This window comes from Delphinus delphis, chromosome 12 (assembly GCF_949987515.2).
Source record: "Delphinus delphis chromosome 12, mDelDel1.2, whole genome shotgun sequence".
Taxonomy (NCBI): Eukaryota; Metazoa; Chordata; class Mammalia; order Artiodactyla; family Delphinidae; genus Delphinus; species Delphinus delphis.
Genome location: NC_082694.2, coordinates 70,819,735 through 70,839,262, shown reverse-complemented (window position 1 = coordinate 70,839,262; position 19,528 = coordinate 70,819,735). Strand labels below are relative to the sequence as shown.

Here is a 19,528-nt window from a genome sequence, read left to right as displayed (position 1 = left end):
TGACTCTGGTCCGTCTGCCTTTTCTGCTTTGCTGCACTGAATCCTTACCATTATTAAGATCCACAGTTCTAGATTTGATTCCTCCAGCTTCTGTGGCCTTGGAAATGTGAGTCAGTCAGTTGCAGGATAGGGGTGTCAGTGTTTCTATTCTAGTTTTTCCAGAAGCTGAGCAGTCTCCCGGCGGTCTGAGGGCAACCAGCCATGGGTACCTTCTACTGACCTCTCTGGCCTTCCCGTCTGCCTGAGTAGACTGTGTGTTCCGTGATGTAGACCCTCTGCCCTCTCCATCCTGGAAACCATGTGTGATGGCATCTGGTGGCTCTTGTTTTGGGTTGATCGGCCCCTTTCAACTCCATGTCCTTCTGGTACCAGGGGGTCTACCTCCCCCACCCCACTACCCTTCAGCCATATCACTCTGACTTGGCCAATCAAGGTACCCAGCTTCCTTGGACACAGTGACTGTACCCAGTAATGAGATGGTACAGCATTAAGCAGGACCAATCAGAATTCTTCCCTGAGCTAGATGGCTGTCAGCTGAGAGCATGTAAATTTAGGGCTGTCAGTGGCCATCTTTCCCCCATCTGGAATCAGTCTGTTTACAGAGGGAAGCCAGACACAGCCAAACAAAAACAACTGATAGAAGTGGAGAGAGCTCGAGAGAGCTGGGAGAAAGAAAGCCAAAGAGAGAGACAGAGAGAGAGCAGAGGCACCAAGCCTTGACGCCGGGTCTCGAGGTCTGTTCAACGCTGTGAATAATCAACCCGCATCCTTCCTAACTGAAAGGGTCTGTTTCCTTTTTGTTAAGCACATGGTTCTGTAATATGTCACCATGACGAAGGCAGTATGATTCACCCCATGAGGTTCAAGGGGTGGAGAATGAGCTGATCAGAAAGTTTCTCTCGTGGTGACAGCCGGCCACATCTTCCTGTTGGAAATAAAGACAGCCCCTGGAGCTCTGCCCCACTGTTTGATCTGTCCACTCTCTCTGCCCTTTGAACTAGATGGTGTGTTCTACACAGCCAGACCTGGAGATCCAGAACACCTATCAGACCTTCCCAGTGTGGGCTCCAGCCATACAGAAACCTGGATAGCAGTTCTTGGGGCCCTGCCTCTCTCCTAAACCCCATGTCAGTCCATGCATTTCGCCTCCCAACCCTCCACCCTTCACACCTAGTCCAAGCTCTGCCAAGCCCCCTTCTGTCAGTCAGACAGGATTCTGTTTCTTTTTGTGACCTAGCCTACCCCATTGCCATCCCTTGCCCCCTCAGGTGGGCCTCCCTCCCTGCCTGGGCCATCCCCAAGTTCCTGGACGTTCTCACTTCAAAGTCCTCTGGTCAGTGTTGCCTCCTTCCCTAGGCTCATACACAGGCCTGGCACCTCGTCTGCCCGGGGTTCACAGGGCCTGAGAGGCCCTTCCAGAAATGCGGATGAGAGAGGCCTGGCTGAGTCCAGGGAGAGCTGCTCTCGGGCTGCCCACCCCGAGTGACTGCTTCAGGCGGCACCGTGGCCTGGACGGGGGCCCAGCGTGCACAGCCCAGTTCCACAGAGTGGGCAAGACCTCCTGAAGGTGGAGAACGCCAGCTGCCAGCCACCTGCACGGAAAGCCTTTCTTCACGAAGGGCACACACGTCACGGTCCATTTTTATTTAAAAGATAAATATATATACATATATATATATATATACACACACACACATACATTTAGAATTTGAGGGTTGTTTAGAGTTTATGTACATAGGTTTATACATATACACACATTTACATATGTATATACAATAGAATATATACTATATATAAATAAAAATCTAGAAGTAAATATACTAAAATGTCAATAATGGTGGGAGTCTTAAAAATAAAAACTTTATTGAGGTATAATTTACATACAATAAACTGCACTGTATTTAAGAGTACAGCTAAATGAGTTTTGACAAAAATATACACCCATGTAACTACCACATGATATTTTTATTTTCTCCTTTGTGCCTTTCTTTAATTTCTAATGTTTTTAATTCAGTGGACAAGTATGACTTGAGTAATTGGATAAAAACATGTACTGTGAGAGAGGGAGAGAGAGAGATGGAGAGAGCTAGGTCCCAGGTCTCTGGCCTTGCGCTCTAGGGGAAGCCAGCCCTTGGGTGGGGCAGGTTGACTGGGGGTCTCAATAACCATCGCTCCCGAGGGCTCTCCACAGCCACTGTCTGAGGACCTGGTTAAAGCAGAACATTAACCCATTTTTTGGATGAATAAACCACAGCTCGGGTCAGCGACTCTGTCCCCCACTATGTGGAGAGTCAGAGCCAATAAGGGATGGTCTTGGACCCCGAGTCCCACCCTCTTTCCATAGGCCTTACTCAGCTAGGTGTGTGGAGCCTGACTGACTGGACTTTCTCCAGGTGCGTTCAGGGGTCCCTGGCTCCCCAGAGCTGCAGGGAATGAGGCCATCGGCCTGTCTAGAGACAGCAGCCTCAGAGCCCGGCCCTGAAGGACAACGACCCCCTCTCTTTAGTCACCAATTTGATTCAGGTGGGGGATGGTGAAAGCTGGCCCACATCAGGAGACCTGCTCCTCTGGGAACCCACTGACACCTCATCCACACTCAGAACAGGTGAGCACCTGCCAGGAGGACCCACCTCCTGCCCCAGTCCCCAGCACGGTCAGAACTCTGCTCCACGGCAGCTAGGACAGGGAGAGCAGCACCCCCTAACCCCCGCACCCCAACACACACGTCCTCTCCGCTTCCGGGGAGCGATCCCACCACAGCTGATTCCCCTCAGGCTGCACACCCAGGAGTCATCAAGGCCCCCTCCTCTGACTCAGTTAACCTAGAAACCCAAGCGCTGAGGACTAACATGGGGGAAAGTGCACCGCAACCTGAGGCTTCCCTGGGAGGAGGCTGCGGACCAGGGCAACCTGTGCACATCCCAAACTGTCCATTCCGGGACACTACCCCTTCCCCCAACACACACACACACACACACACACACGCACACACACACGATTGGTATAGACAGCATTTACTGTGCTCCTGTATAGGCCAGCCCAGCCCTGTGCTGAGCATTTACACAACAGTTATCACCTGTAATTTTCACAATAACCCCGTGATTGCCCCTATTTTCCTAAGTGGCCGAGGCTCAGAGCATGAAATAACCTTCCTAGGGCCAGGGTTGCAACCCAGATCCTCTAGGGGCCCTAACCACTATGCTCCTGTCACCGGCCACCACCGGAGACCCCGTCCCCATCACCACACGCGGCGGCATCCAAGAGTGCTTCCTCGGACAACTGCGTGGAGACAGCCCCAAGCCCCCCCAGGAAAGGTGAGCCCCTAACGCCTCTGCCCTTTCTCCAGCTGCTGCTCCACCTGTCACACAAGCTCAGAGGGCCGGCCCTCGCGCACCCTCACTCACTGCAGATGGGAGCGCGCGGTCTTTCTGGGGCCAGTTTACTAACATAGGACGTGAGCCCTTTCAGCTGAAATTACACTTCAAACTGTTTAATGCTAGAGGGACTTCCCTGGCGGTCCAGTGGTTAAGATTCCACGCTCCCAATGCAGGGGGCGCAGGTTCCATCCCTGGTCAGGGAACTCAGATTCCACATGCGGGGGACTGGGGGTGGGCCAAAAAAACACAAAAACGTTTATGCTAGAAAATGGCCAGCTATGGGCACAAGGCTGAACATGATCCCACTAGACTGCGTGCCCCTTGCAGACAGGAATTTGTCTCGGTCATAGGGGGACCTGGGGCATCCCAGCAGGTGAAGACGCCCACCTCCGCTACCTCCCCCACCTTCCCGCACCCCCGGGCGCAAGCCCCACCCAGGTAGGGAGGGCCCTCCCTGCTCTCAAGGAAGCCAGAGCTAGGAAAGTAGGGGGGCCGGCAGGCATGGAAGGCGGTGCGCGCATGCGTGCGAGGCAGAGGCCCACCCCCCTCCCGGAAGTACCCAGGCTGTGCGGAGCGGCGTCCGGGGCCTGCTGGAGGAAAAGCTGCCGGGTTTGTCCGGATCGTCAGGCAACACCGGGGACCCCCCCCCCCGCACCCCGACCGAGCCAAGCTGCAGATACGCGAGCGCACCGCACCCCTCCCATCACGCTCTGCTGCTTTTCTGGTAACTATGCTGTGTTTTTTGTTTTACAAAAATATATGTAAAAGTTTGCTGATTAGTGAGGGAACACGATAGAATGCTCACTCCAACACAGTTTGATAAAATTAGCACCCTCCAAATAAAAGACAAGAAAACAATCTAAATGCCCAAACAGAGGATGGATTAAATAAATTATGGTATATCTAGCAGGTAGAATAGTATGCAGCCTTTAAAAATGATATTTTCAAATAATATTTAGTGATGTGGGGAAATGTTCACAATAAAATGTTGACAGGAAAATAATATCTGGCACACAGTAAGCTCTCAAAAAATGTTAGTAATTATTACAAAATGGTATGTTAGTGAATAATACAATTTTAAATTAGTAAACTGTATGTATCTAGTGCAAAAGAAAAATAGTGAAACAAATTCCAACAGCAATTATCTCTGGGATATAAGATGATGAATAATTTTTTTGCTTTTTCCCTTTTTTGGTTATTTAAAAATTTGGTGCAATTAGTATAATTTTAGGCTGCAGGAGAAAAAGGGTCACGTTAGATTAATTAAAAAAAAAAAACCCATGGTCCACTCTCTAGGGCAGGAGTCCCCCAACCCCCTGGGATCTAATGGCTGATGATCTGAGGTGGAGCTGATGTAATAATAATAGAAATAAAGTGCACAATAAATGTAATGCGCTTGAGTCATACTGAAACCATCCCCCCTCCCCGGTCCTTGGAAAAATTGTCTTCCACGAAAACAGTCCCTGGTGCCAAAAATGCTGGGGACCGCTGCAGTAGAGGACAAAACAGAGTCTGTTTCTGCCCTCCTGGATTTCCATTTTAGTGAGGGAGTCACAATAAATGAGTAAATAAAACGATTACCAATTGTGGTAAGAACCACAATGGAAATAAGGGGCTGAAACAGAAAATTAGGGAGGAGGGCATCCAAATCTGAGCCTGGGCAGCCTCTCTTGGGGAGGAGGTACCAGTGGGAGTGTCTGCACACAGCTGGAACTATAAAATAGGAGATCTCTCCCTGAGGTACCCCTATGCCCTGGCTTCCAGCTCCTGCATGCCCCTGACTCCAAAGAGGCAGTCCCCTGGGGCGGTGGGTGGAGAAGGAGCCAGGACTAAGCAGGGAAGGGTGAGGGGCTGCACACCCAGACCCTTGAGGAGGGAGTGGGGAGCTGCCACAGAGACCCTAGGGGACCAGCCCAAGACATGTGAGAGGCAAAGCGGGGGCAGGTAACTCAGGCTGCAACCTGCAGCCTTGAGTGTGCAGACAGTTTTTGAAATTCGGACGTTGCCACTATGCGCCCTGTGACCATGACAGAGTATGTATCCCGTCTGTAAAATGGGATAATAGTACCTGGCACAGAGGGTTGTGGAGATGTTAGTACAGAATGATTTCCGGTACATACTGAGCACTCAACACATGTTAGTGATAACAGCGATTATAATAACTACAGAACGTTTACGTACCAGACCTGGTCTGGGCCGCGGGGATCCTGCTGAAACAGGGAAAAGTCCCTGCTCTTGCGGAACTTTCCTTTTAGCAGGGAAGATAAACAATAAACAGGTAAGCCAAAATAATGAGTCAGAATTTCAGAGGGTGATAGCTACAAAGATAAGGAATAAAATAGGAAGGAGTAGAAACAAGATATCCTGAGACAGAGAGTAGTCAGGGAGTGTTTCTCTGCCCTGAGACCCGAATGAGGGGAAACAGAGGAGGGAGACGAACAAGCTTTCCAGGCAGAGGGTGCAGCTTGCGCAAAGGCCCTGTGACAGGAAAGAGCTTGGCGCGCTCACGGGAAAGCAAGCCAGTGTGACTGGGGTGCTGTCTGAGGCTGGTGGGGCTTTGGAGACCAGGGTGAGAAGGTTTATTCTAGCTGCAATGGCACACAGCTGATGGGAGTTTTTGAGGATTTGATTTTTTCATGAGATTATTCTGTGTATTAAATGGACCGGAAGGGACAGGAAGAGAAGCAAAGAGACCTGTTGTGGTTTGATGGGGCCAGAGACCAGTGAGGAGACAGGTGATGGGGACCTGGGCTAAAGCGGCAGAAGCAGGGTAGTGAAAGATGGCTGCACGGAGGATATATTTAGAGGTGAGGACTGTCAGAGCAAGCCGGCGAACCAGATACGGGAAGTGACAGAAAGGGGGGAATCGAGGATGAGCCCCAGGGTTTTGATGCCAATTAAGCGCCGGTTACTAAGATGTAGAAGCCTAGGAGCCAGTTGGGAGGAGACCAAGAATTCAGGTTTTCAGGTCACAATTCAGATTTTCAGGTCACATTTAAGGTGCCTATTTAACCTCCAAGAGGGGGGGCGCCTATCACAGCTGGATATATGAACCCGGGTCTCTGAGGGAAGTCAGGGTTGGGGCGGGTGTGGGAGTCCTAGACCCTCCCACATGCAGAGAACAGGAGGAGGAAGGGACCCGGGGGCATAAGAAGATGCGGGGTGTGATGTCAGGAGCCCAGGTAGAAGGTTTCAGGGAGGAGGGGAGTCGTCGGTCCAGCTCCTGAGAGGTCGTGGGGATGGGGGTGAAGGCCCTGCCGGGGCGGTTGGAGGGGAACCAGAAGTGAGTAAGCAGAGCCGGCAAGGGCTGGGAGTGCTTTCAAGTTTTGCTGTAAAGTGGAGCAGAGAAACAGGGCATCTGGATGGGGGTCAAGGGACGGTATGCGTGTGTGAGATGATGGGCGGCATTAAGGAGATGCCTGGGGAGAAACGGAGAAGACAGAGGGAGCTGTGGCCCGAGCAGGAGGGCAGAGTGGGACTCAGAGCCGGGTGGAGGGAGGCGGCGCAGCACAGCAGGTCAGCTCCCTCTCGAGACAGGCAAGAGGGGTGGGCTGGGGGAGCGAGGACGGGAGATAACAGAAGTCCTCACACTGGGCCAGGCAGGACCTCAGTGATGGATTAAGGCTCACGTAGCTGTTACATGAGCCAAGTCAGGGCCAGGCAAGGGATGGACGCCTTGTGAGAGATCGGGGTATATTTCTCTATGCTGGTACCTTTCCTTCCTCCGACGGAGTGGAGGCCTTGCGATTCCATCAGAGGCGAAGCTTCTCAAAGGCCCCGGGTTCCCTCCCTCCAGCCAAGTGCACTGACCTTGGCTAAAGCCCTGGGCTCAGGGGGGCTGCGTGGTGGCGCGTCCCACGGGCAGGGCCCCTCCCCACCCAGCGCCCGTGCTGTACCCACGCTGGGGTTGGGGGTAGGGCACCCGAGGCCACATGCTTGACCACAAGACAAAACCCAGGTTTCCAAAGAGAAGACCCAGGCTCAGGATGGGTAGCTGACCTGCCCGAGGCCACACAGGATCCAGATCCGTGGGTTCTGAATGGTGGTCTTTCTTCTGAGACAGTTCAGGGCACTGGGGGCTTCGGGGTCGAGAAGGGGTGAGGGGTTGGCAGTGTCGCTCTCTGAGGTTTGAATCCATCTCTGGAAACTGCTGTGAGCTGTCCACCTCTCAGAGGCCTTCGCCCCCAAGCCCCCAGGCACTTCCAACCCAGCCGCACCCCCTCCTAGGATCCTAGCTGAGGGGAGGAAAAGGTACACTGAGGTGAGTGGGCCATGGCCTTTTAAGAAGGTGTGTTGAAACTTAAGAGAAAGGGAGCTTTGGGCTGATGCCAGGAGACTGTCCAAGGGGAGCCCCCGTGCCCCTTGCACGTGACTTCCCCGCGTCCCCATCTCCAACATACAGTTTCTTCCCCTCACTGCAGCCCCTCCTCCAACACCCACATCCCCCAGGAATTACACCCAGTGCCCATGCCTGCGCCTCTGGCCCTCTACTTATGGCTTTGGCTCCCCCAACCAGCCAGCGCCCCCAGGCAGCCTCTTCTCTCCCTCCTTCCTCTATTCCACCCCAGATCCACTGAGTCAAACATGGTGAGCCCAGGGAAGGTTCTCTTGAACCAGCCAGCCCGGGCCTGGTGGTGTGTGGCATCTCCTCCCCGCCTGGGGCCGACCCACCTGGGCAGTCAACCCTGTCACTCCCCATCTATCTTGACTCCTGCCCAGCCCTGACCCTTCCCTGTCTTTCCCAACCCCTCTACCATCAAGTGACACCTCATTTAAACCCAGGAACTTCACAGGATGGTTTTTATTAATGAAATGGCCCTAGCAGCTCCCTCCCATAAGCTCTAGCCAGACCTCCCACCCTCAGCTCTGACGACGCTGGGGTGCTCAGCCTTGGCTCTCAGAGCCAAAGGACACCAAAGATACCCTCCCATTTCTCCTTAGACTTGGAGCTAGAGTCTCAGGGATTCAGTCCGAATTCCACCCCCCACCATGCTTCCTCCAGGCCGGCACTCCAGGTGAGCTAATTTTCAAAACTTAAGTGACCAAATAGTGTTGCTTCCACCTCTGGCTTCTCGCTACAGATTTTTAGCTTCTCACACACACAAAGTGTCTTGAGTCTCTACTTTCCCACTGAGATTAACACATTTCTGAATTGGTCAAACTAAAGACTACATTTGTTTCTTTCTGAACTGAGAGTCTCAGAGCTGAAGATACACTGTTGGCTGACCTTTGGGAGGAGATCAGGCGAACATGTCAGGAGCCAACCAAAATGTTCATCTACTTTGCCCCAGTAAGTCTCATTTCTGGTAATGTTATCTTAAAGAAAAAAATACAAAATATAGGGGGGAAAAGCCAACACATAAAGATATTTATTGCAGCTCTATTTATAGCTAAAATAAAATGCATATATATATATATAGAAACAAACATCCAACAAGAAAATGCCATGCAGCCATTTTTTAAAAAAGAATTCTACATCAACATTGAAAAATATTGAGAAAAAAGTAGGATAACAGTTAAATATACATTTACAATTTTGTAAAGAAAATAAAAAGTGCCCATGAAAAAAAAGCCTGTTATTTTCCCCTTTTTCTCAAATTTCCCCCTTATAATTTCTTTCAAAGCTGCCAGCAAAGTGGTGCAGTCCTAAACCTCCCCCGAAATCTGCTGTAGGAAAGAAACCTTGAATAATCCTCCCTGAAGACAAGAAATCATTGGCGGGATCTGCTTGGCACTTAGGAAATGGAAATGCAGCATGGAATGCCAGGGGTCTTAGAGAGGAGATGTGATGGGAAAAGCCCAGTTCTTCTGTGTGTTCAGATCAGTCTCTTAGATGGGACAACAGGGAACTAGTAACTGCCAGGCAAAGAGTCACGAGGACAAAGGGGACATCATGTGTGAACGGGCTCTTCCAACCGCAAGGCACCGTCCACTTGCAAGATAGTGCTGAGGAGGGGTGGGTCAGCCAGGATAACCCAGACTTGGGGTCTCAAGGAAGGTCAGCAGGAGCCCCAGTGGCTGTCCAGCGCCTCTTAATTGACCAGGGCTTCACTGTACTCAGGGCAGCCCTCGGACTGCTGGCCAGTAGTGAAAAAGGATCTTCTTATGCTGAGCTGAAATAGACCGACTTCGGCCGACTGGCCCCACTTCCGCCTGCCACGTGGAACTGCCCCGAATCATCCCAGCCCCTTGGGCTCTCCCTGTCATTGTCTGCACCATTCTCTAAATTCTCCCATTTTGGGGGCCAAACACCTGTGTCTCGCAGGGTCCCTTGCACAGTCTAGACTGTCCACCACCCGGCTGCTCTCCTCTGGATGCCCTTGTGTTTTGGAGAAACCCCACACAGAGAGGAACGGTGCCCGTAACCAAAGCCCTCTAGCTTGTCTGACACAGGCACAAGGCCCACTCCTCTCCCGGCTCTAGTCTGAAAATTTCTATAGCTCAGCCTTGGACAGAATCTGCTCTTCCTGCAACCTTGCCTCACTCTAACTTATCTTCGAGCTTCCTGTCAACCAAACCACCCTTTTTTGCACCCAGTTTACAGTCCCTATTGAATGTTCATGCAGGTGATGTTTTTAAAGGGAGGAACTGCACTGTCTAGACCCAGTGCTAGGACCTCCTGGTTTGGGCACTTAACCCCTCTGAAGAAGGTTGCCAACAGTCATGTCAGGGGAAAGGAGACGCAAGACAAAAGGACATTATTACGGTGCTTTTTCCGTTTTTCTTTTTTGCACAAAAACAGTCCATTTATTCAAGTGTTCTCCAGCACAAGTACATTAGAAAGGAGCTTTATTATATGCTTCTGGGCACAAAAAAAAAAAAAAAAAAAAAAAACCAAAAAAAAAAACCAAAAAAAAAAAAAACGTGATGAAGGCGGAACTGACAGACTTTCTACATCTGCTGTACGCACTGACCTCTTTATAATTATTTCATAACAGCTATGTCACGAGCATCACTTACACAGAGATACAACAGAACACCAGGGCATGGGGGTGGGGACCCGTGCAGGGCCCTTTCACACTTGCCCCTCCCCGATGTCCCAGAACCAGACTGTGAAATGTACATTATTATTGTCAATAAATAGAGAAGCGACCCTAAAAAAATACAGTGGTGAAAGGATGCTGGAACCAGGGAGAAAAAAACAACAACAACGAAGAGTCAGAGAGGAACTGAAGAGAAAGGAAAGAGGGTTGGGAAGGGAAGGGTCTGGGGAGTTAAGTCCTGCATTTAGCTGCGTGGAATGTGCAGTAAAAGTGCTCTCCCGCCGGGGTCAAAGCGAAATCGTCTGTAACAGTAAAAGTTATTACCAAATCAGCTACGGAGTTTATTCTTCAGTATGAATACATGATTTCCCACAAATAAGTAAGCACCCGCTACTTCAATGCCTCAGCTAAAACACATGAAATCGCTCATTTAGTTTTCAAGTACAAAGTTAAAATGCCTTTTTAATAATAATATATCAGAGTAAAATAATAGTCTCTTTTAAACTCCACTACAAGAAAACAAAACAAACAGTCATTGTCCAGACAGCAGACTTAATTTAACAATATATATTTTTAATAAAATGTTTTAGCACCTTGTTGAGTCACCTCCTCCCTCTGCGTATTCTAAGGAATTTCGGCATTTTTGTGGTTGGTTGGGTTCTAGGGCTGTGCAACCAGATCAGTCTGTGAAGTGAAATGGGACTCAGGTGATGCTTTCGGATCCCTGCTCATGTCCTCAGGCCCAGGGCTGGAGGCCGTGAGACTGGAGGCTGAGAAAGCCGCCCTCCCATGCCCCTGCGGGGCGTTTTCCAGTTACTGGAGTTACAGGAATCTGCGGGCCTCCGTTCGGGCGATTCGGCCGGCCACGACTAGCTAAGGACCTTCCATCCTTGCCCTCACTGCTTCTGACCTGCTTGTTTCTCCCCCTCCCCAGGCTCCACTGCTGAGGATCAGCTGGATAAACAACCCAAGGCCCACTCAGCCGGGTCTCTGGAACACGCCGGTGCAAGAGGGGCTGCTCTCGCTTCCTGAAGACCCCAGCCTTCCTTTACCAAAACGTAAAGACTCGAGAGCTTCTGCTAGAACAGTGGAGTCCACCCTGGATAGAAATCTATTCTCTTTCCTCTTAGATCCTCCAAACACTCATGGTTAATCCCTGCCTCAGCAAGGAATGGCCGGGAGAGCCATTCCAGCTCCACGCCAGCCCTCCAGAGGTGGAGGAAAGAGGGCAGGACAACTCCAGTGTCATCGCTAATCACAAGCGCTGGGAGGGGCCAGACTAGACCACGCCCGATGACAAATTCAGATTCCTCATCTCCTGCGATCAAAACGGGGCCTGGCTAGAAACCCAGTTCTCACCAGCATCTTGGCTCTGCTGCTACCCTGACCACAGGCAACGACCAGCCCTCATCAGATCACAGTGCGAGGCAGGACCCACGGCCCTAACCCTGCAAGTTTCTTGAAAACGACACCTCTGAAAAATACCAGTGCCACAGCCTCTCTGCCCCAAACAGAACAGCGACAGGAATTCAAAAGCGCCTCCAAGATCCACTTTATGTATAATGATGTCATCAGCGAGATGAAGGCTAAGAACATTCCCCAGGTGGCTCTGCTGAAATAGTTCCTTCCCTTGCTCCTGTTACAGGCCTTCCTGTGCTGGAGACCGTGGGCTATTCCCACCTAATTCCCATCCCATCAATTCAGGCTTCCCCAGAATTGCCAGCTATGCAGGAAGTAAGGGGAGCCGGCCCTCATTAGACCAGTCCGATGTCCACCACCAGCCTTTCTTCCTGCTGGGTCTGCCTGTCCCAGTCTGCACTCTAGCGACTCACCAAAAACCCACAGGCATCTTCGCCAGCCGCCACTCCCAGGCCCGTCTCAAAAGCAAAGCAGTCCTGCGTGCTCTTTGGGGAAGTTTGCTTTCTAGAATGTTCAATAGCAGGAAGGTTCTGGGGTCTAGAAAGAAAAACAGACAGTGGCACACCTGGGTTGCCATCACTGACTGCAAGACCCCACGGGTCCTGTGCTCCTCGGTCGGCTCCCGGGAAAGGCAGGCAGCACCAGCCAGCTTGAGGCCCACGGGGCTCAGCGGCGCCGGCTGGAGACGAGCTTCCTCCTCGGGCAAGCGACCCAGGGCCCTGCGCCCTGCCGAGCCCCAGCTACCTACCCCCGGCAAGAGGCACAGGTCCCTCTGGCACCTGCAGCAAGTAGGGGGCATCATCCTCAGTCCCTAGAAACCCTCGTTTCCAGGAATTTGTAAATTGGCCTGCTCTTCAGAAAGAAAACCCCACCGGGAACATACTCCAGAATTTTCCCTAGGCCTTCGTGGTTTCTCCCGCTGCACTGCCTCTACCCTGAGCCTCACGCACAACGAGTGCCGCGACCCCCCACCTGCATCCCCGCGCGACCTCACCTCAGTCCCCTTTAGAAGGGGACCTGATCACTGCCCCCAGGAGCACCCCCAGAGTTGGACAGCACCCCGGTGTGGCCAAGTTGGCACATCCCCAAGGTCCCCTGCACCCTACCAAGCTCTACTATGGGACCAAGCCCACGGGTGTGGCTGGAAGGAAAGCTGGTGATCGTTAACGCTCGTCCCTGCGAGGGTGCACCTGGCCCCTTCTGGGGCCTAGTCAGGTGGCCAGACTGCGCGCAACAGGTCCTCAGCCACAGCAAGCAAGCTGGCCGGCCCACGCCGAGCCCTCAGGCTCACCACATCCTTGGCTACCGAGCTGCTTCCCCACACCAAGCCCCTGGGTGGGGCTTGGGCCACTGGGAAAAGCAAACTCCTGCACACAAGCAGTGGACAAAAGGCCTCGGAGAGCCGGGAAGTCTGTCTGCAGAGGAAGAGACTCTGCCCTGACACTGGGGCTGGGAAGACCTTAGCGTTGGCCGCCAGGGGAGGGAGCACCTTGGACTGCCTGCGGCAGCCCTCCTCCCCCAGCCCTCCGGAGCAGTGCTGGTGGGCTCTGGGCCGGGAAGATGGAGCCTGGCTGGAGGGGGTGGGGTGAGCACCACAGTTCGGTACAGACTCCAACGAGGGAAGGGCCGAGGGCTTCCCCCACAGCTGCTCCAGCCCCGTGGGAGCCCACCATCACCACCTGGCATCACGGCACACAGCTGGCAGGAAGCAACTGGGTATCATCTTAAAAACCAATCTGACAAGGAAATGAGTAGCCCGGGGTGCGGGACTAAGCACCCCTAAAAGGAGCGGGAGACCGCGGCCACCAGCTGTGGGCTTACTCCTGAGCAATGAGCACGGGATTCAAAGCCTGGTTTCGTTTTGTCACCAAATACTAATTTGCTTTATTCAAAAGGCGAGGTTCACTGTCCCATTTTTTTTCCAATGGAAGCCCCCTGGCCAAGACAGCCCTGGACGTCAGTTTCGTTTTGGTCGGGGGAGAATAGGTAGGGGGAGTTGAGGGCTGACTGGACTGGTGCCTAGGGTTGCAGGTCAGTGTCACAGGTTGCTAACAGAAGAGTCTTTTGACATCACCAGGGGCAAAAGAGATAGAACGCTACCTGCTAGAGGAGAGCACCTGCTGAAAGAAAACCTCCTCCTTTTCCTGCCCTCAGCACCTAGCAACTTCTGGGATTGACAGTCTACCTGCAATTAGGGCAACAGAGGTAAAGAGCTGCAGGGCCGACTCTGCAAAGTCCTGAATCCTGGGGAGAAGAGCGCTGGGAGCTCCCTGGCTGTGTGTGTGTGTGTGTGTGTGTGTGCGCGCGCGTGTGTGCGTGTGCGTGTGTGTGTGTGTACGCGCATTCGTTACGCATCAGTATAGAAACATGTTCCTGTGTGTGCGTGTGGGACTGACTGATTGGTGTGGGGCCTGTCTGCAGTGGGGCCCGAGACTCAGCATTCTGAGCCTCCTTCCCCCGCTCCCCACTACAAAATATTTCTTATACGTGACCCTATCTATGTATTTATATAGCGCCTATCACCGTAGGCCCTATCTTTCTAGGGATGCGAACGTGGGACCATGTGCTTGGCAGCACCCCTGCCAGCCCTGCCAGTCCCAGGAGGTGCCACTCCCCCCTCCCATTATAAAATATATATCTCTATATGCCACATTATCTACACCCCATCTACCCAGGCAGGCATCTGCCCATTGGGCCCTCACCCTGAAGCCACACATGCCGTCCCTGCCTACAGCCAACACCAGGCTGCCTGCCTCGCCGGGAAGCGGAACCAAGTGTCGTGCACTTGGGGCTCCAGGTGCTGCTGACTCGAGGTAAGAGCACAGCTATCATCAGACCAAGTACTAGAAAAGAAATACACACCACTCCAATCACACACGCGAGGAGAGAGATGCCTGGTCCTCCCTCCAGCCCTGACACACGTGACTCGAGAGGAGGGAAGCAGAAGAGAAGAGGGACGCGCCCGGAAGGCCGGCCTCGGGGACCCCCTGGCCGACGCCCAGCTGTCGCAGCGCCCGGTGGCCCACCTGGCCCGAGGGGTGGGGAGCCAGGGCACCAGGGCCACCACTGACTTAGAAGCACCCTGCTCCCCGCACCTTGGTTTGAAACCTAAAGGGAGGGGGGGTTGGGTTTTTGTTTTCTTAAAGAAAATCTGAAAACAAACATAATTATAACCAGAACCATAAGAATAATTATAACAAAAGGTGTCATCAGCCTCCCAGTATAAAACTGCAGCCTTTGGAGATGACCAAAAACATCACATTCCAGGGGCCGGAAGCCGCCTTGTGCACAGAGGGTGGATGGTGGGGGCCTCATAAAAGAACACACAAAAAGCGACTTAGACAGGAAAGCACCAGTACGTTTTGTATGTTTTTTTATTTGCTCCAGGTGGGGTCTGAACTGTCACTTGCCCGCACTCTGGATTTTTTCTGACCCCACCGCAAGGAGCCCTCGAATCGGCTAATGTGAGAAATTGGGAATGAAGACCCCTCATCCTGCCATCTTGCCGAGGGAGTCTCCTTTTCTAAAAAAATCAAAAGGTTATCTCAGGAGCCTGGATGGATCCCACTCTCAGCTTTCCACGGTCCCGACCACTGAATTTCACCCCCTTTTTTGGCAGGGAGAAACGGGAGAATGCTGTTCCCAAATTCTCCTCCTTCACCTTGTTAAACACCAAGGGGAAATTGAAAAACCCCACCACGGTTAACGGTTCACCTCCAAGCTGTCTCCCTTTCTCCATCCTTGGTTAAAACCCTTTGCACATAAGGCAACGTGGAAGCTGATGTTTTTACTCATCTCGCTGTTGTAAAGCACCATTATGAAGTCGGGTTGTACAGTAGTTAACAGTACCTTTTATATATATATCTCATATCTATCATATATATATAAACTGTAAACAAGAGGTAACAGCGGCTTCTAGAAACTGATTTTCTTCAAGGTTTCCTGTGTGGTAGGCACCTGAATACTGTATAAAAGGGTCTTGTGTGGTGTTCTCGTCTCTCTGCTGCTAGTTGGGTTGTGTTTTGCATGACCAGGAATGGTGCTGGCAAGACAGCTCAGTGGCTGGGAGGGAACTCTGCCGCCTGAGTGTCTATTTTCTGTCCTCTGCTTGTGCTCCTATCTGATCAGGCTAGAGACAACAACAAAAAAAAAGATACATAGTAAAAAAAACAAAACAAAAACAAAAAAAAAACAAAAAAAAAACAAAAAAAACCCCAATATATAGATTTCTATAGAATTTCCTTCTTTCCTTCACTCCCATCTTTCCTCTGCAAGGTATGTTACTATTTTTTGTTACTGATTTTTTTTTTTTTTTTGCTGCAATAAACCCTCTTGTTTCAGTCACAGCAAGAAACAAAAACCCAAACAAACAGAAAACCCCTCTGAAAAGAGTAGAAAACAAAAGGTTTGACCGAAAAAAAGGGGGTGGGAGGGTGGGGAGGGAGCTTGGTTTTGTTTTTAAATAGGACTGAAGATTAACATTGAAAAATCAGGAGATGATGTCCAACCCTTTTTACAAGGCAAAGCCTTCCGGTATTTCTGCCTCTGTGGGGTTTTTTTTTTTGTTTTAAATTCCTTTTCCTCTTCTGGGTGCTGATACTTCTCTCCATCCTCATGTTCTTGGTATTTTGTTGTGTTTTGTGTTTTTTGTTTGTTTGTTTAAACCTTGTTTCACTACCTCGGTTTGCCCTCACGTCCCTTACACACAAGCAAAATATTCCTTCAGCGGAGCGAAGAGGTGGCGGATGACGGGCACGCTCCACGACCGGCCCAGCAGTCTCTGCCTCGCCAAGCGGCTCATGTTGGAGACGTCGGTATAGTGGACAGGGAAGCCAAACACCCTGGGGAGAAAAGGCAGACAGGGCAGGAGTCAGCGCCAGCCTGGGCAATTCTGTGTCCTTAATAACCTGTTCGAGACTCAGGCGCCCGGCTACTCTCTGTGGGTCTGAAGGTATGTTAAGATGATCACTGCCTAGAGATTTCCCACGCAGTAGAAACAGAGTTAGCGTTTGTGAGAAACACCTCCAGGACACGCTCCACCTGAAATTCAGACCCACAGTGGGTATCTCAACTCTGTATGTAATAAAAATACATCCCTGGTATCTTCCCCCGCAGAGAACGGAAGACTCTGCAAGGGGGCCAAACCCTTGCCTGATGTCAGGAGTTCCTGCTTGCTCCGGCTGCCTGTGAAAATGGTCTCTTTGTCTGGCTAAATGGCAGTTACCCCAAGAATGAGGAATCTAGCCCAAGTCCAATCTGTGCCAAAGCAGGGTGCTGAGGCTTTAAGGCCCACCTGGTCCCACACTGTCCTGGTCTGCAAAGCACATAACATCAGCAAGTGGGACGCAGGGAAGCTCCTGCAGCCACAGTGCTTCCTTGGAGCTCAGAAGGACCGCTGGGAGCCAAGGCATCGGGGGTTGATTCCTAGACGCCCCCCCTTACTTTAAACCAGCCTTACAACGCACAGGAGTCCTCCCCCAGGAATCTGCCATGTTGGGAAATGCTTGGGAAAACCCACTGCTCACGGGGTATCCGCAGGGGATCCGAGTCTGGTGCAGAGGCGGAGATCCCTCCCACCCGCTCCTGCCCGACACCAGCGTTGAGTGGGTACCTTTCCATTTCAGTGCACCATAAGATGTCCTCTTTCTCATTCATGAAGACGGGGAAATGCTGGTCTTTGCCCTGCTTTATGGAGTTCGACCTAGTAGTAATGGTCCTCACTTTGCTGAACTAGAAGACGAGGAGAGGAAAAGAGAAATGAGTACTCATCTCCTGCCAGGCACCTACCAAGGACTGGTGCGTCCAAAGGTGACAAGGCCTGGTCCATCCAGGGGCCGAGGTCAGGCTCCAGTCGTGAGCCTCCACAGACCCCACTGCCCTGCTTTTCTTCCTACACTGAGGTCACCCGGCCATCCTCAGTCCAGTCCCACTGGCCAAGGGCTTGACAGACAGCAGCTTGAGCCACTGTCCTTCGTCAGTCTCCTAAGAATTGTTTTTTCCCAGGGGTGGTGACTTACAGGCAAGAGGATGCCAAATTACTCAGGGGCGCAAAGGCACCCCTGGGGTGCCAGCAGCCCCAGGAGGTTTCTCCAGCGAGAAAGGGAGCTTCCACATCACAGGAGAAGCTCTGCTCTGAAGGCTCGTGCAATAGGTCCTGGCTCAATCATTCAAAAGCCGTAGCAGACGCAGGGACCTTGGCAAAGACGTCTTAGTGTCTGCCTCCCACAGGAGCAGCGGGCGAGCTCAGCACGGAAGGGCTGCAGGCAGCAAGGATTCCTGACCTCTCCCCCGGCCCTCCAGGCTTTCCCCCCTCGACCCTCCCGCTCTGGCCAACTGCATGCACGACCCCCTCAGTCGCATCCTCTGCAGGCGGGACACACAGCCCTGGTGCTGTTCCAGCCCGTCCTGCCCTTCTCCTTACCCCCAGCAGAGGGCTTGGATGCTGGGCTAACCTTGGCTATCCTGCCGTGCTCCAGACACTCCTGCAGCTCCAGCTTATCATTCACAGTGGATGCCAACGGCCTGGAAGGCAGAAGAGAGAGAGTAACAACAGAGACCAGGACAACGGCAGGGGCGCACCCAGGGCCCTGAGCCAGCAGCCATCTGACTCACACGGGGAAATCAAAGAGGACCCCGTCACCCACGTGCGTCGTAACCCCCCTCAGACTCCCCAACACATGCGACATACACTGCAGCCACTCACAGACACAAGTCCCCCAAGCATGAATCCTTAAAGGTGAATTCAAAAGTGGTCTCAAACTACAAATGAACAGACAACGCCTGCCCAGACGGGGAAAAGCCCAATTATTTTTAAACCTGTTACTTAAAAATAGACTGAGTCTTAAAAGCACCCATCACAAAGCAAGCTTTGGCATGACAGAATGGCCTGTATTTCGACTACGGTGATGGTTACATGGGTCTGTACACTGGATGAAATTCGTCAAACTGTACACCTGAAATGTACGGTTAGTTAACCAGACAAATTCTGCACAGTCCCCAGAAGACTAAAATTTTGTGACACGGAACGTGTCACTTCTCAGAAGGCAGACCAGATCACTAAATATCACCTGCGCTGCTGGCCTTTTCTGACATTTAGGATTACGTAATAAAGGTCTCACAGAGCGGTCCACCATCTCTGCATGGGAACCACCCCAGGACCCATGGTCAGATCGCGCCTCCAGGCTCCTCCCTGTTTAGGCGCATATACACTCTACTTGGTCCCTCGCGGTACCTCTGCTCCTCCTGGAAGCTCAGAGTTCTAGAATTTTAGAGTTGGAAGAAGCATGTGAGAACAATCCCCCCAAGGGCTGTCAGGGTACGCTGAGTTACTGGCTCCATAAAAATACTGGACTACATAAGCCAGTCCATTTTTCCAGTACGCACAGACATCCATCCCGGGAACATTAGGGAGACACCGAGACAGTTTTCAGGTCAGCTGCCCACTGACCCATCTCCTTCCCAGCCAACAAGCCCTCGCAAAAGACGGCAGCTTTGCCAAACAGGTATGAGACGGGGGAAGTTCCTAAAACTTCATGCTATTGCCAGAGAGGCAGATTAGATGACTGAGGCCAGGTTAAATGATGTTCCCAATTTGTAGGTGTACCAAGGAGGCTTAAAATCCACACTCAAAACATGGTGCAAAGTATTTCTTTCCGTAATAGGTATCTAGATTGGGTGGATCTCCCTCTGCTTTTGAACGACTAACTCTCAACCAGAATTCCTTTCTTCACATACGCCTTTTTATAGTAC

General features: G+C 51.8%; 1 protein-coding gene across 2 annotated transcripts in view; it reads right to left on the bottom strand.

The window, feature by feature from the left end:
- Positions 1 to 16,478: 16,478 nt before the first annotated feature.
- DNMT3A (DNA methyltransferase 3 alpha) overlaps positions 16,479 to 19,528 on the bottom strand; it is a 98,147-nt gene continuing 95,097 nt past the window's right edge. For both annotated transcript variants that reach the window (XM_060026990.1, XM_060026992.1), the window contains 3 exons: positions 18,232 to 18,301; positions 17,391 to 17,509; positions 16,479 to 16,620 (listed from right to left, as the gene is read on the bottom strand). In XM_060026990.1, the coding sequence (XP_059882973.1) occupies positions 16,479 to 16,620; positions 17,391 to 17,509; positions 18,232 to 18,301 (331 nt within the window). The remainder of the gene's footprint in view (positions 16,621 to 17,390; positions 17,510 to 18,231; positions 18,302 to 19,528) is intronic.